The sequence below is a fragment of the Zea mays genome, chromosome 4, assembly GCF_902167145.1.
Source record: "Zea mays cultivar B73 chromosome 4, Zm-B73-REFERENCE-NAM-5.0, whole genome shotgun sequence".
NCBI lineage: Eukaryota > Viridiplantae > Streptophyta > Magnoliopsida > Poales > Poaceae > Zea > Zea mays.
The window spans coordinates 86371681-86387413 of NC_050099.1; the positions used below are offsets into that span (position 1 = coordinate 86371681).

At 44.6% G+C, this 15733-nt stretch overlaps 1 protein-coding gene across 1 annotated transcript; it reads left to right on the top strand.

The window, feature by feature from the left end:
- Nucleotides 1-8469: 8469 nt before the first annotated feature.
- On the top strand, nt 8470-9692 carry LOC100280410 (chlorophyll a-b binding protein 4). The gene is made up of 3 exons (NM_001317925.1): nt 8470-8695; nt 8766-9181; nt 9273-9692. Exons 1-3 carry the CDS (start codon nt 8511-8513, stop codon nt 9404-9406), a joined length of 735 nt encoding a protein of 244 aa, NP_001304854.1. The 5' UTR covers nt 8470-8510; the 3' UTR covers nt 9407-9692.
- Nucleotides 9693-15733: the final 6041 nt, after the last annotated feature.

The following is a 15733-nucleotide window of genomic DNA, read 5'->3' on the forward strand; positions in this document are numbered from 1 at the left end:
ATGATGGACGCATGGTCGCCATCTGCTTCTTTCATCCTAGGGCCACCTCCTTATGATTAAGTTTCTACTAACAATCCCAATTTCCCACTGCAGGACACGCAACAAGATATAAGGGAGGCCTCCAAAGCAAGCACGGTTAACAGTATAGTCCTAGAGACAAAACACATATACTGAGACCCCCAAGGGGGTTGGGTAAGCAAACCCGAAGCCATCAAAACACTCTTAAGTATTTTTGCTTACTTACGTCTATTTGCAATTTTCTCTTTGCATTAAGCAATTTTATGTAATAATGTTGTTGCACCTTTGAGTGCAATGACAGTGCAATAGTAATCTAATGGACGTTCGTATGAAATAAGGAAAACCTCTGAAGTCATTCCTAAGGGAATGCATAGCTCAACTGAAATCACCTAGTAAAGCTGAAGAAGCTCCAAAATTGTTCCTAAGGTAATGCAGAGCTCAATTGAAATCACCTAGTATAGGTGAAAAACACCGAAATCGTTCCTAAGGGAATGTGGAGATAAAATGAAATCACCTAGTAAAGGTGAAAAATATTCCTAAGTCATTCCTAAGAGAATGCAGAGTCATAAGGAAACAACTCCAAAGTCATTCCCAAGGGGATGCAGAGCTCGGATGTTTTCGTGCGCCAAAAGCAAAGGTATAAAGGACTCCGAAGTCGTCCCAAGGGAATATAGAAAAAAATGTTATATACGCTAAAAGCAACATTTACAAAGTCCTACCGATTTCAAAACAACTTCGAGTAATCAAAGACAATAATGAAAGACATTGCCTTTGTAACGTGTCAAAAGAAGGGAAGGTGTTTTTTGCCTTTGGCTCAAAAATGCATAAGAATTGGATTTCACACCTCACAAAGGCAGAAAGTAGAGTGCATAATATTACATCACAAATGTTACAATAAAAGAGATTTTCAAGCATTCATTGTCCTTGCATCACTTTGTCGTAAAGATCGTTACAAATTTTCAAAACAATATCATCCACAATTTTCTTTGCTGCTTCGGCTGCAACTGCTTCAGCATCTACTTCGAACTGCTTAACTTTAATTATGGCATGCCAAGGGGAAGCTTCCCAGTAAAAAGCCAAGCATACAAAATAAGAACCACCAGCACGCATACTAAAGAGATAAAAAAGCACAGTGAAACAAACAAAATTACACACCTTCATGCTCCTTTGGTTGCAGAGATTTTCTGATTACCGCAACCTTTTCAGCTGCCTTCTGTGCTACAATAAGTTCGATATAAAAAACGTGCATACTTCGTTGTAGTGGTACGAAGCTAAGAAGTAGTTGGTAATAAATCTTCTCTCTGTTCTTCTCTGACTCTTCAAGGGCAGTCTCCTTCCCACCCTTCGACCATATGTCAGGCAAAAATTTATTTCCCCATTTTGAAGCTTCAACAGTTGACCTTTTAACATACTCTGTAGACACCTTGAAGTCGGGGTCTAGACAGGTCTTCAAGTGCCCACAACCAGCTCTGAAAAGAATCGGTGGTGCTTCGGGCACCTATCCATGCACAAAAATCATCCAGAGTCGAGAGGATACTCTTAAAATCCCCTACCTCACCATGAATCCACCTCATGACACCAACAATATCGCCATCAATGAAATTTCTTTCCTGGTACTTGCACCAGCCAAGGAGAAGGTTCTCTAAAACTCTTCATGGCATCTTGTGACTTCGTAGAAGCAGTCGTCCTTCATGCTTCGGAAGTTCCCAACAAGTGTATTCTCATGATCTTTTTTGGCTATAGCATCTTCCTTCTTACATTTTCAAGTTCAAAATTAACAACCGCTTCAGTAGGTGCTCTTCTAATTTTGTAAGTTTCAGCTTCGTAATTTTCTTTTAACTAGTTCATTTCATCTTCAAGTATGACAAGGTGTTTGTCTTTTTTTCAAGTTTAGTGCTTCGAGCTCTTAGATCTTGCTACACATTGTCTCTTTAAACTTTAGAGCTTCACCTTTTTCCTCATTCAAAGTCTGAACTTTGGTTCGGCTCTCAACAAAATCTTTTTCCAGGATTTTGAGAATTTTCTCCTTTTCTTCGCAATCAAACCAAAGCTCATACACTTCAGATCGAAGTTTCAAAATATCTTTTTGGGAAGCTTTGCTCTCGATGTTTTTGGTTCTTCAAAGCCTTGCTTAACATTAGTCCCTGCAAAGTAAAAAACAAAGTGTGAGTTAAGTTACAGAACAATTTAGCAATCAAAAGCAACAAGGGCATCGAAAATTATACCTTCAGATGTGTATATGTGAGGCAATCTGAAAATCCTCGAAGGGCATCATGGACATCACAGCTTTGAGCTTCAAGAAACCTATGTTGTCTGCCATATAACGGCACACATCGGTCTCTCGGCTATCTAGGAAGCAATATAAGTAATCATCCGCGCCTCCCCCAAAGATTGTTGACCCCCGAAGTGTATCCCAATTGCTCAACGAAACCAAGGGCCTCGGCTATTTCCTTTAGGCCCATTTCTTTCCTGGTCGAATGGTGAACTCAATACCTTCGTCCACCAAACTCTCGATCAAAGGGACCTTCGCCCATAGACACATTTTCCTCTATATATTTATTGGCTTCATCAGTATCTATGGCACCTTTACCCTTTGAATCGCTAGTACAAGCCATGCAGATTCTTCCTTCGTCTCAGCAACCTTGGCTGGTGAAGATATCACTGTCGGGAATGTCAAGGGGGCCTCGACGGTGTCTGGGGCCGCCGCAGCCACGAGGGGCAGCTCTTCATTCTACTTCACCACCACTGTTGCAGTGGTTGCTTCGGCCTCCTCCTCATTATCATCGTCGTCAAAAAAGAATGTGCTGATCACTAAAGATATCACTGTCGGGAATGTCAAGGGGGCCTCCACGGTGTCTGGTGCTGCCGCAGCCACGAGGGGCAGCTCTTCATTCTCCGTCACCACCACTGTTGTAGTGGTTGCTTCGGCCTCCTCCTCATTATCATCATCGTAAAAAAAACTCTGAAATGGAAGCTTCCATTATCTCAGAAGCAATGCTGGCTAACGGAGTTTCCTCGAGAATGGGTAACTCCACAACTTATTCATTCCTAGGGTTAGTTTGCAAAAGATAAGGATGATCAAACAAAAAAAATTAGCAAGTTACATCACATAATTCATAAACTATGTGTTATACCTTTACCTCCTCCTAAGCTTGAGAAGTTCTCGCCTCGAGTTTTATTCTTGGAAATGCAAACCTTATAGCGCTTCAAAGTCACCTTAACCTGCTTTTGCTTCCTCTTCTTTTTCGCTTCCTTAACCACACGAGGTAGCCATGATGAAAAAACCAATGGCATCAAATACATGAATTAATCGACGCTTCTTATGCGTTGCGAAGGTCAAATTTAGCGCTTTGGCTTCTTTCTTGCTATAGTTGCCAAGAATTTCGTTGCATTTGTCTTCAATAGCATCTAGCCATTCATCACAAGGCTCCCTAAACTCAGTTTTGAACTTATAATTATAACGAAGCCTAATCAATCTAGGCTCTGCTTTCGAAGCATCCTTTTCTATCATTTCAGGCTTGCTCCACTCAGCCCTTAGCGGCCATATGTTGAATGCTAAGTGTCCTAAACGATGTCCCCCGTCCCAATATAGGTGCACATGGCATTAAAAGCAACAATAGAAACCTGAGCTTCAAAATTTATATAACATGTCGGCCTCTTATACCCGAAGCTGGTGCGAATGGGTGTCTGAATTATATTTTTAACATCTTCCCTTTCTTTTAAATTGCTCTTCATGTAGAACCATTCCTTCACCCATTTGTTTGGTCATTTGCTTCGTTTTGAAAGGGACGGAAACATGGCTCCATTCTAGTAAGCGAAGTTATAGCACCTGAAGTTGCCTTGAAGGCCTCTAGTCACCTTCGTCGAGTTAATTCGTGAATTTAGCAAAACGCTTCGGCATTGCGTTCAACACCCTGGCTTCAAACAACGCAAATGAAAATTCCTAGCCTCACTATGGTATTTGGGGTAAGTTGATGAAGGTATATGTTAAATCTTTTCGAAACAACCACTGTCATCTTGTGTAAGGTAAATCTAAGGCCAGCCTTTAAAAAGCCTCAAAATACAACAATTTCGTCAGTATTAGGCTTCGACACTAAATCCTCGCCCCCAGCCGAACCCAGTCAATATAATCAAATTAGTAAGTACCTCAATGTGCCCTCCTTTGATCTTGAATTTTTCGAAGTCCATGTGACTCAGCTCCGTGGGGGCGAATGGTGGTATTGTCTTTTTTATATCAATATCCTCACTGTCATCGTCTGACCCCTCTGTTAGGTCCTCAACAACGCCTTTAGCTTGTGGTGCAGCAGTTTTGGCAACCACAATTGACTTTCAACCCTCATCTCAAGGGTTTTCGAAGTGAGCGCTAAAGCTAGCACGGGGACTGATTGCCCTCCAGCCATCTCTATGAAGGCAGAGTTCACTTGATGCTGGCTAAGGCTGGTTTCGAGGCAAGAAAGTGTTCAAAGCAAGTTTCGAAGGCAGAGCGAGCTTTGTAAGCAAAGAATGCAACGCATCGCATGCCATGCCAATGACCACGAGCATCGCCCCTTTTATACGAGAATTTTTTAAAAAGTAAACTATTTCACTCACTGGGCACTTGACCCCACTAATCAGAGTTTTTTAAAGAACCTTTTCATAATGAGTTTTGGGAAGGTGTTTTTCGGACCTTCGGCACAAGGCCTCCCAATCATATTTTTTGTGGTCTAAGCTCGTTATGAAAAAATGAACTCATTCCGCAAGGAACTATAGTTGGGGGCCTACTTTTCCAAAGATCATCAAAATACCTCATCTTCGGATTGAGAAAATGTGTCTCAAGTACAACATGAAGAGACAACGAAGCTACAGTTGGGGGGCTACTTTGCCGAAGATCCTCAAAATATAGTCATGGTGAAGAAAATGGCAAGTGGAGAATTTGGGCAGCGTTCGTGCCATCCCCTAGACTTTAGGATCAGCTCATTAGGTTGAGCCTCTCCCTTGGGGGGCTACTGTTGGGGAAAATGCCAAATGAGACCTTGATTATTGTTCCGACCGACTTTGACCAATCTACCTTTAGATTTTTTTTTGTGAATGTAGGGTTCACCGAAGGTCATGAGGTCCACCAAGGTGACTTTGCTTTGCGGGGGTAGACCCTGTGATATGGTAGGGCAAGGCTATGGATACCACCTCTCTATCGAAGACTGTGAATGCCATCAAAGGGTCTCCACCTATGGTGACAGTAGACAGGCAGGCTCCGTCAGCGGTGTTAGATATCCAAAGGCTCAAACGAAGGCCAAGGGTACACCCGAAGGCCCAGTCGACTAGTGGGCAACCCTGAAGGCGTCAAGGCCTTTGATCTCATCGCTCGGGCACCACGCTAGGTCCCTGATGGAGGCCTCAAAGACTTCTTCCCCTTTGGAGAGGCATAGAACGCTAATGCTATAGTAGCAACATGCCCCCTAGAGTTGAAGAAGGCCCTGAATCGGTAGCAATACCGCCAAGACACTAGTGTGGGTATGTAATTGGTTGTTTGTAACAGGAGGCCTATAAACATTCCCAATGATTGTTGTAGGGAACATTCTTATGATGTGACATGTATTCAGGGGGCACGGACGCACTTTTGGGGGTTTCCCTTGTGTCACCCCAATAAAAACCTTCTCCTTGATAGGGTGAGGGGATGACTGGTAAGACATTTGAGAACCTCCGTTATGCACTTGTCATTATGTCACACTCTTGCCACCTCCTATATCTGGGACCCTCTTTGTCTGGGTCCAATAATGCTCATAGTTGGTCACTTGTTTTCAATTGTTGTATAGAACCATAAACAATGCAACACAATGTTAAACGGTAAGGACCTTCGTCCTTGGGGCGTTATCTCTTCGGGATAATGATCCAAGGACAAAGGTAGTGATGGACACTTGTTTTTGAATCCGTTAGGATGTCAAAAACATGTTAATATGGATTAGTATGTTGCCCACTTCTTCCTTCATCTAACCTCTTTTCGAAGGTCATATGAAGAAAGAGGGTGACAAATAAAGAGTGTGCATATACCTAACTAGAATAGAAAGTGCAAATAATAAAGAATAAGTCCTTTAACTTATCTGCATATTCATCTCAAATTTCATTCCTGACAATTTGATAGACAAATACAAACATACATTCGGCTTTACACAAATGAGAGCTCGAAGGTAACTTCGGAAGCTGAACAAATGAGAGTGTTCTCTCTTCCGAAAACAAAGATGAAAAGTGCATGGCACTGTTCCTCTATTTATAGACCCGAGATATAGCTCAAGTAAATTTACAATTATATCCTCGAATTCTATACATCCATTCTAATGTACATGTCAGGCGTAAAGTCATCCTTCTCCTCCTTTCGACTTAGTTTGTCGTACCCCATAGGACCTTCGGAATTAGCTTCGCCCGAAGCATTTTCACAATGATGACCAAAGTCTTGGTGTGCGCCCTACTCGAAACCTACTTTCGGTATTAGTCCTGCAACACATTTGTAACAAAACAAAATAGTTAATGTGTTTTGAGGACCTTCGGGAGAAGGATACCCCCAACACTCATGTATCTCAAACTCACTTTGGATGGAGGTATGGCCTTCCTAATGAAGTGCTATCAGATTGCTAACAAACTAAATGTTCAACTTTGATATGCTCATGTATCAGGATCTTAGAATGTGTCTTGATAGCTGCTGGGGGTATGGTCTTATCCGTGTGTTGGCACAAGGTAATAGACAGACTTAGTTTGTATGTGCCTATGTTGGTTGGCTTTTGCAGTGCAATGGTCATCTTGTGTGCTAGGAGGTGCAGCGTAGGTAATGCTAGTCCTTATAAGTTGTTAAATCGATGTCTATGTTATTTCGTCTATGAACTGACGTGATGTGTGTGAAGTTGTGGTCGTCGATTTGGTTCGTGTGTTTGGGACCTTTGGTTGTATGAACATTTAGTTTTTTGATGTATGAACATATGTTTGTGCTTGATGGATTATAGTATTTTTTATGTTTTTGCAACGAGTACAAAGGAGCCTAAAATTTAGGCCTCCTTTGGAATGCATGATTGGTGAAATGTAGGAACAGGAAAAAACATAGGAATATAATTGCTTGACACTTACAATTTTACAGGAATTGAAAACACAGGAAAACTTCTAATATAGCGTTTAGACGCAACATATGAAGAACACCGAAATTAGAGGAGAGAGCCTAAAATTTAGGCCTTTTTTGGAATGCATGATTGGTGAAATGTAGGAACAGTAAAAACATAGGAATAGAATTGCTTGACACTTGCAATTTTACAGGAATTAAAAACACAGGAAAACTTCTAATAGAGCATTCGGATGCAACATATGAAGAACATAGAAATTAGAGGAGAGGTCGGACCTCATATTAGAAATCCTACAAAATCTCACTACAAAAGGCCATTCCATAGGAATTTTATAGGATTTGCAGAAATTCAATCCTTTGTTCCAAAGAACCATATAGGAAAATTTTATGTAGGTTTTCAATCCTCTAAAATTCCTCCACATTTCCTTTGTTCTAGAAGTGGCCTCAGTGGAGTTCATGATGTGTCAGGCGGAAAATGTCACCAAATGAATGTTGCCACATAATCTCGTACATGTTTGCCATGTCATCGCGTACTTGACGACTTTGCGCATGTGCCACCACGTCATTGCGTACGTGGACGCCACGTGTTAACCAAGTTACCGTACATGTGTCAACCAGGACCACGCCCCGTGTCCGCCACGTGCGTGGATGCCATGCTGGTTACGTCGTGTTTATCGTCACATTTGCAACACTTATTTTGTAATGGATTATGTTGTATTATCATTGTGTTGTATATGTGGTGCGATAAACACGACGACAATACTTTCATCATAACTTCATTATGAATATTTTTAGCAGCAATATTGGTATTTATTTACTGTGATAAAGAATTAAAGATGATGTACCTTAGAAGTGAATTTTTCTAGTAGTGCAAGTCGAACTGTTAATCCAAAACTTCTCACTGCGCAGGAAGATACTTCTCTTGTCGGTCGGTCACAAACAAGGTCAGTGCCATCGAGATTTTTTTCCCCCTAGGCCACCACAGCGCAAAAGGACTGGCGAGTAATGAGATGACAGAATCTAGACACGAAAGCTCGGAACCAGACATTTCTCAGGCCTGCCTGTCCGACGTGGCTGCCAGCACAAGCCATGGCTGACACCGCCATCCAATGACAACACGCGGTTTGATTCCCCCGTATCCCATTCCCAGCATCCGGATAACGCTGGCTGGATAAGAGACGGGGCTTCTCATTGGCCACACCCGTCCCGGGCAGCGTCCCGTCCGTCCGATCCGACAGCACGGCGTATCTACGCCGTCGGCCGCAGCCGGCGCCTGCTGGCCACACCCGCCGGACCGGCCCGGCAGGTGGCAGTTTAATAGTACAAACCAGGCTGATCCTGGCGGCAAGGACCAACGTGCTCGATCTCCATCTCGACCGTCGCTCACCGGGAAGCTACGCTACGACGAAGCATGGCGTCCGTCACCGCCCGCGCCCCGGTCGCAGCCCTGCGCCCGTCGTCGTCGTCGGCCTTCCTTGGCCACTCTAGCCGCCTCGGCCGCACTGCTACCGCGTCGCCGACGAGGCGGAGCCTCAAGGCGGAGGCCAAGGGCGAGTGGCTCCCGGGCCTTCCCTCCCCCGCCTACCTCGACGGCAGGTCAGTAGTGTTTCTTTTCCTGATTAACTCTGGCCAGCGACGCCGACTGACGCACCCATGGCCATGTCAGCCTGCCGGGTGACAATGGCTTCGACCCGTTGGGCCTGGCGGAGGACCCGGAGAACCTGAGGTGGTACGTGCAGGCGGAGCTGGTGAACGGGCGGTGGGCGATGCTGGGCGTGGCCGGGATGCTGATCCCGGAGGTGCTGACCAAGGCCGGGCTGATCAACGCGCCGCAGTGGTACGACGCCGGCAAGTCGGAGTACTTCGCGTCGTCGTCGACGCTGTTCGTGATCGAGTTCATCCTGTTTCACTACGTGGAGATCCGGCGGTGGCAGGACATCAAGAACCCCGGCAGCGTCAACCAGGACCCCATCTTCAAGAGCTACAGCCTGCCGCCGCACGAGTGCGGCTACCCCGGCAGCGTCTTCAACCCGCTCAACTTCGCGCCCACGCTCGAGGCCAAGGAGAAGGAGCTCGCCAACGGTGAGTTGCATTGCATTGCACCATCTCATCTCACCGCCGCCGGTCGTCGTCGGCCACTTCCGATCCTTCTCTGACGTTATTAATTCTGCAGGGAGGCTGGCCATGCTGGCGTTCCTGGCCTTCCTGATCCAGCACAACGTCACCGGCAAGGGGCCCTTCGACAACCTGCTGCAGCACCTGTCCGACCCATGGCACAACACCATCATCCAGACCCTGTCGGGTTGAGTCGACGGTCCATCAGGTCATGTGGTCCGAGCTGAAAGGCCGAGACTCGAAGACAGTTCGTGTGATGCGTTCTTAATCGACTGAGGGCTAAGGAATGTGACGTACTGGTATATGTACATTAGTTGAAGCGGAGGCTATAAAGGGTGTAGAGATTGTTTCATCAGTGTATATCATCTGTCCCGATGGGTTTTGTTTTGTGCTTTTCACGATTCATTGTGGAAGCACATGTATTATTAGTACAAGAACTGCTAGTAGATATATAGGCTTATAATTAAGCACGACTTCTAAAACCTCAACGTACGTATGTGAAAGCCCCATATGATGGTAAACAAAAGGAAAATACAACATTACATTTGTATATGGTATATGCAGGAAATAGTGTAATATTACAAAGAGAAACAACCCCTCACGGTGCTAGCTGGAAGGCAACCTAGTACAGATCACTCATCAACTGCCAACGACCAACTGATCAGGTAGCTGTGCGTGCAGATCAGGCAAGCCCGTTAATGAAGATAGAGCCATATATAAAAGCATACTGCATACGCTAAAGTAGCTCCTTGATAACCATGATCTACTTGGATTTTGTGTGTACGTGATCAATTGTCTGATATTATGTTTCGCAGAAAAGGAGGTGAGCGACGAGGCGGCGTCTAGAATACAACCTGAAGAAACGAGTAGCATTGGTAGATCGATTGTCTTGAGACACAATAATAGTGATATGAATAATTTTCATAAATCAAAGGCTGATGAAAATAAATCTTTTTTGACCGAAATTCGCAAATTTTCGTTAGCGTAGCCTAATTTTCAGCCATCTCTGGCTCCTACCGATTAATAGGTAAAAATTAGCAAGTTTTCGTTGCCAGCCCACAAAAAATAAGCAATTACAAATAACTTTCCCTAACCAATGGAAGTTACTTAATTTTCGTCGGCTATTCTTAGTTGACAAAAAATTCCATGTTACATATATATAGCCCTGGTTTTCCAAATAGTGATCGAAAGTCCTGAGCCTCTAACCCAACGGTCTATTTCAATCCAGCTACACCACCTCAAACAGATCAGGCCTCGAGCTGGCTATAAAAGCTACCCGAGACCACCACAAATTAGGGTTTCAGCGGCGGAGGCGGTTGCGCGACAACGGAACCAACGCGTGTGGGCAGGTCAGGCGCGGACGGCGTGGGCGAGCGGATCCGACGCGTGCGGCGCACGACGATGGTCGACGTGCAAACGACGCGGACGGGCGCGACGCTGGCCGACACGCGGCAGGGCGGGTCCTACGCGGAAATGTGTTCGCGGCAGGCGGACGGACGCGGCACTAGCGGTCCGCCGCGGACGGATGGACAACGAGGACCATCAGTCGGGGCATCGTCATCCTCGATATCGGCCCGTCACAGGGAAAGCGGCGGCGACGGACTTCCCTAGATGACTAAAATCAAATGCACGAGTGAAACTTTAGAAAATCTAAAAATTAAGCTTTCTACTCCAACAAGGATAAAGAAAAAGCCCAAACAAAAACACCACAACACCAACTAGTGGTTGAATGCTTTAGAAAAGTTTCTAGGATATATCAACCAAAAAACGGATCGCAAGCCAGAACTATGAAAGCACTCAAAATGGTGAGCTACCAGGAGAGCGCAACAATGTTGCACTCACGACTGGCACTACTGCTCCTTGGTACTACTGGGCAAAGCCTGATACTGCTAGGCTACAGTGCACCTGCTCCACATGTGACAGTGTCATGCTCCTTGCCTCAACCTGAACCAAAACTTCAAAACACAAAAAAGATCCAAAACGACTCTAATTGAGCTAAAATTTTGCACACACTTTCATATGAATGTTTCAAAGGTTTCCAATGATTAAACTCAAATAGTTAAAGTTTGAACTGTAGATCTAAAAACATGCTCTCAACTTGGGGTTTTCTTAAAATCGATTAAGAGGTTGGATTTTTGTGCTCAAGTTGAACCTACCCAAACCACTAGCTAGGTGGGATATAGATATGGCAATGGGGCCTCGTTCCCCGATTCACCGCGGGGGAATTCATCCATTAGGGGACGGGGATGGTTACATTTTACTCCCCATGGGGAATTAAATGGGGGAAGAATCATCCCCGTCGGGTCTGGCGGGGACGGGTATGGTAGCCTGTTCTCCGTCCCCGATCCCCACAGGGCCCCGTATAAGCAGACAACAACAAATTCGGCCCATGGAATTAAGGCACAATGACCAACATATATAATGTGACGAGCAAGTGAGAAACCCTAGCTTCTTCTATTTTGTCATCGTCACCGACTCGCCGCTCTCTCGTTCGTCACTTCGTCCTCCCAAATCCCAATCTCCCTCCAGCTTCCACTGTCATTCATCACTTCATCCTCCCAAATTCCAATCTCCCTCCAGCAGTCTAGCTTCATTCGTCACTCTCACTTCGTCCTCCAAAATCCCAATCTCCCTCAAGTGTAACACCCCTTGTGTTACTGACGCTAAAACTTGAGCATAACATCATGTGCATTGACAATTCATGTGTTTGTTACACCTAGAGTGCATTCACTAGGTAAAATTTTCAAACAATTTGTGATGATAGGACTTGATGTGTGCTTAACCCTAGGGTAGGGTACTTAACCCTGAATTAGGGCTTATGGAGGAAAGTGAAGCCCAAATAAGTAAAGATCTCATAAGTCATTAGAAATGTTCACAAGATATCAAAGTTGATGGACTTCAGTGGCACAAAAACCCTAAAGTACTCAAAACCCTAAAAGAAACCCTAGAAAACCCTAATTAGAACCCTAGGGTGGTAAATGTAAATCCTAGGCACTTTTGGACCAAAGTGCAAATAGCAAAGTGGTAAAACATCACAAACCAAGTAACTTTCATATTGAAGGATTCTCAAGTAATGTGGAGGAATTTGGACTTAATTGCAAAAGAACCCCATGAACACTATATGGTTAAGTCTGAATTTTCAGTTGGATGGGGTCAACTTTGGAGCTCTATATCTTTAAATTTACAGGGATTTTGCCCTAGGTCAACACATCAAATTTGTAGAGCTATGATAGGAGTACAACATTGCTTAAGTGACTAAGCCTTGGTGACATATAAAATTTGGAGTAAAATGGATTTAAAGTTTGGTTGTCAGTCACCATTGAAGACTGAAGTTGGTCTAACAGTGAACCCTAAAGAACTTTGGAGTTGATTAGAGCTTAATAAAGTAAGTAAATGGCCAAAGTTCCTATAGTAGAATTGTAGCTGAATTATAGGTTAACAACTTTGTTACAAAAGGATTATCAAGTTGCCACACGGAAATTGGAGAATAAGGCGCTTAATTTAGCTCTGTCAGGCGCCCTGAATGGGATTCCAATGGTACATTAACTGAATAAGATTGCAGATACAGCGTATCTCGCTGCCGGTGACCCACGCGCTCGGATTCGCGCTGGCGCTGCGATTCGCGCCCAGTAACGCGCGGATGACGACCCCTGGTGAAAAGATCTCGTCGTGGATGAACTCGGAGCACTATGGCCGCTCTTTCGCCCATCCACTTGCCGGCGACGTGGCCGAGCGGCCGTCGTCGAGGTGTATGTTGTTCGCCGTGATCGCGCCACGCCGTGACCCTTTCACCACGTTGTTGCTAGCCATAGTAGTTCACTAGTGACCGCCGTAGCTCCTCAACCAGTGAACACCACGGTAGATCGCCGCGGTGACTCATCCCCTCTTCTCGGCCGCCAGCACGATTTCTCCAAATTGGGCGCCACCGCTGATGGACCCTATAAATCAATGCCCCAGTGAGCTCCGTTAGGTTGTTACGCGTCCAGTGCACCAGCCCTCGCATCTGATTAGCCACGGTAGCTCGCGAATTCCAAACTTCCCCCAAATCGGGTTTCCGCGCCACCGTGAACACCTCGTCGTGGCCATCCCTCCTCAGGTTGGTTCATGCCTCTCTGTTAGATGTTCTAGCACCTCTTAGGTCTCATGTTGCTTGTAGGCTCGGTTGATTGAGTTGGACAATGATGGATTGCCCTGAACACTATATTTTCTTCTTGGTTTTCGCAGTCGTCGTGAACAGGCATGCTCCGGTCCGGATTAGTGCAATTAGTTGGAGAATTAGTGTCATCAGGGGTGGAATTAGGTGTCAAACAAAGGAGGGGCCTAGCCGTTGCTTTTCTGGCCAGTACGAGTTCGCCGGAGATGTACTCGCCGCCGTCCACCGTCGTGGACCTGGCTCTGCGAAGAAATAGAAGTGCAGGGGCCTAACTGTGAACGTCAGAGACACAGAGAAATAGTGTTAAGGAATCTTTATGGGTTTTCAAATAGCCAAGGGCCTCTGCGCAAGATCACCAGCGCGGGCGCGCGCGTGTTTCTCTCGTCTGCGGGCCGACTTGGGCTGAATTGAGCCCAACACTATTCATTGTTTCTCTTTTTCTTTTTGATGACAGATTAGAGAATTTATAGAAAATTCTAGAAAATGCTAAAAATATGAGACCAATTTTACTAGACTCCTAAATTCCTCTAGTATTTAATAAAAATAGTTCCAAGAATTGTAGCCGCAACCATGAATTATTTAGTATTTAAAAAGGCCTAAACCTTGACTTTTGGAATTTTAGAAATTATTTGATAACTCCAAAAATCATCAAACTTTTTGGGTAGGCTTAATTTGATAATTAGAACCCTTGGGTGCAGTTTGACATGTTTTGGACCTTGTTTGATCCCCAAACCCAAAACCCTAGCTTTCTTAGTAATAGTTGCCTTGCCCTAGTAGAGTACTGACTCAGAAAACTCTAGTATTCCTGGTGTACCATGAAGGAAAGTTGTATTCAAGATACAACTTGATGTGTCACTAATATAACTGCATATTCATAGCATCACATGGGCATTCATGTTTATATATGGTTATGTTTAGAAAACGAAGAAGAAGTGAGTGTTGAAGAAGAAGAGACTGCACCACCAACTGAGACTCCACCTGCCGGGAACTGTTTTTATTTTGATATCTATGGAATAGATCCCGAATCCCCTACAACACAAGGCAAGCCCCGGTGCATTTACCTTTTCCTTGTGATTTTAAACTATTTATCACTTGAATGATGCATTAGGTGATAGGAGTTGGGTGCTAAACCAATTACTGCATTTCCTTCCTTGGAACTGTTTACCATTCCTTGATTACATGTTTTCTTAAAAGTTATTCTGATGCTTAGTCTTGCCTTAGAAAACAAAAATGTTTTGGTTTTAACAAAAGATGATGCTTCAGCTGGAATGAGATGTTTTCAAAATAAAACTTGATGGTGGATCCATCATGGCCGTGATGGGTTCAACATCGGACAAGATGTACCTCTGCCAGGTACCAGATTTTGAGATTGAAAATAATAAAGCTGAGACTGGGCGGGTGACTTGCACGAGAAGGAAGTCTCGGTGTAGTGTCTCCGTCTGAGTCGCTTAAGGACCGTGCCGATGTGGGCCTACTGACCGAGGACCCTTTAACTGGTCACATGCCTCGTCATGGGTAAGCTTTGCCTCGGGCAGATTAATACCAGAAAGGCCAACATGCAATGGGAGTGGAGAGATAGCGAGAGTAGCGTGTACCCTCCGTGGCAAGAGGCTGGACGGTGGTGTATCTGTGCTCTCGGTTGGCGTGAACCTGGTTTAGTCTTAAGAAACCCGGTGGTGAGTTGACATATGCGAGGGTTAAGTGCTACATATGTCATGTGATTGGAGATCCTCAACTGAGTATTAATCGATTCAGATCACCGTTACTTCTCGGACATGAAGACTTGGTCACTGACTTACACGTAAAAATCTAGTGAACTGAAGGGTTGATAAAAGACGGCTAGTATAGGCCAAATGCTTGAACTAGGATAGAAAGAACTTTAGATGCAGGTAACTTCACTTAATCTGACAATAAAACTGGATTTTTAAGAATCCATTATTAGTAAGCATTTCTGCAAACAGAGTTTTTGATGCTTGATCAGCCTCACCTTGATTCCTAATCAGCCAGCATATCCTTGAGAGTCTTTTTCCTTAGACGGGTAAGACTTGAGAAAGTACACTCCGTACTCAGGATTTTTGAACCCATGTTGTTGTAGGTGAGGAAACAGTAGACTTTTGTCGTTTTTGTTCAAAGGTGGTACCCAAGGATGAGCCCCAGCAGTGAAGTCAGTCGTGGGAGGATGTTGGCCTCCCACTTTAAAAACAATGAACTTTTGTGCGGGAGGGTGTTTTGCCTCCCGGGTCTATAATAATAATACTTTATGCACTCATAGTACCCTGGTATTGTAATAATAATACCCTCTCTCTATATTGGATAAATGTAAATTAAGTTATTGTAATTTGCTTCCGCTTATCCTTTCCTCCGAT

Bases quoted from the DNA above. Each gene is read 5' to 3' on its own strand.
- LOC100280410 (NM_001317925.1), top strand. From the start codon at position 8,511: ATGGCGTCCGTCACCGCCCGCGCCCCGGTCGCAGCCCTGCGCCCGTCG. The intron at 8,696-8,765 runs GTCAGTAGTGTT...TGGCCATGTCAG, and splicing joins CCCGCCTACCTCGACGGCAG to CCTGCCGGGTGACAATGGCT. The intron at 9,182-9,272 runs GTGAGTTGCATT...TTAATTCTGCAG, and splicing joins GGAGAAGGAGCTCGCCAACG to GGAGGCTGGCCATGCTGGCG.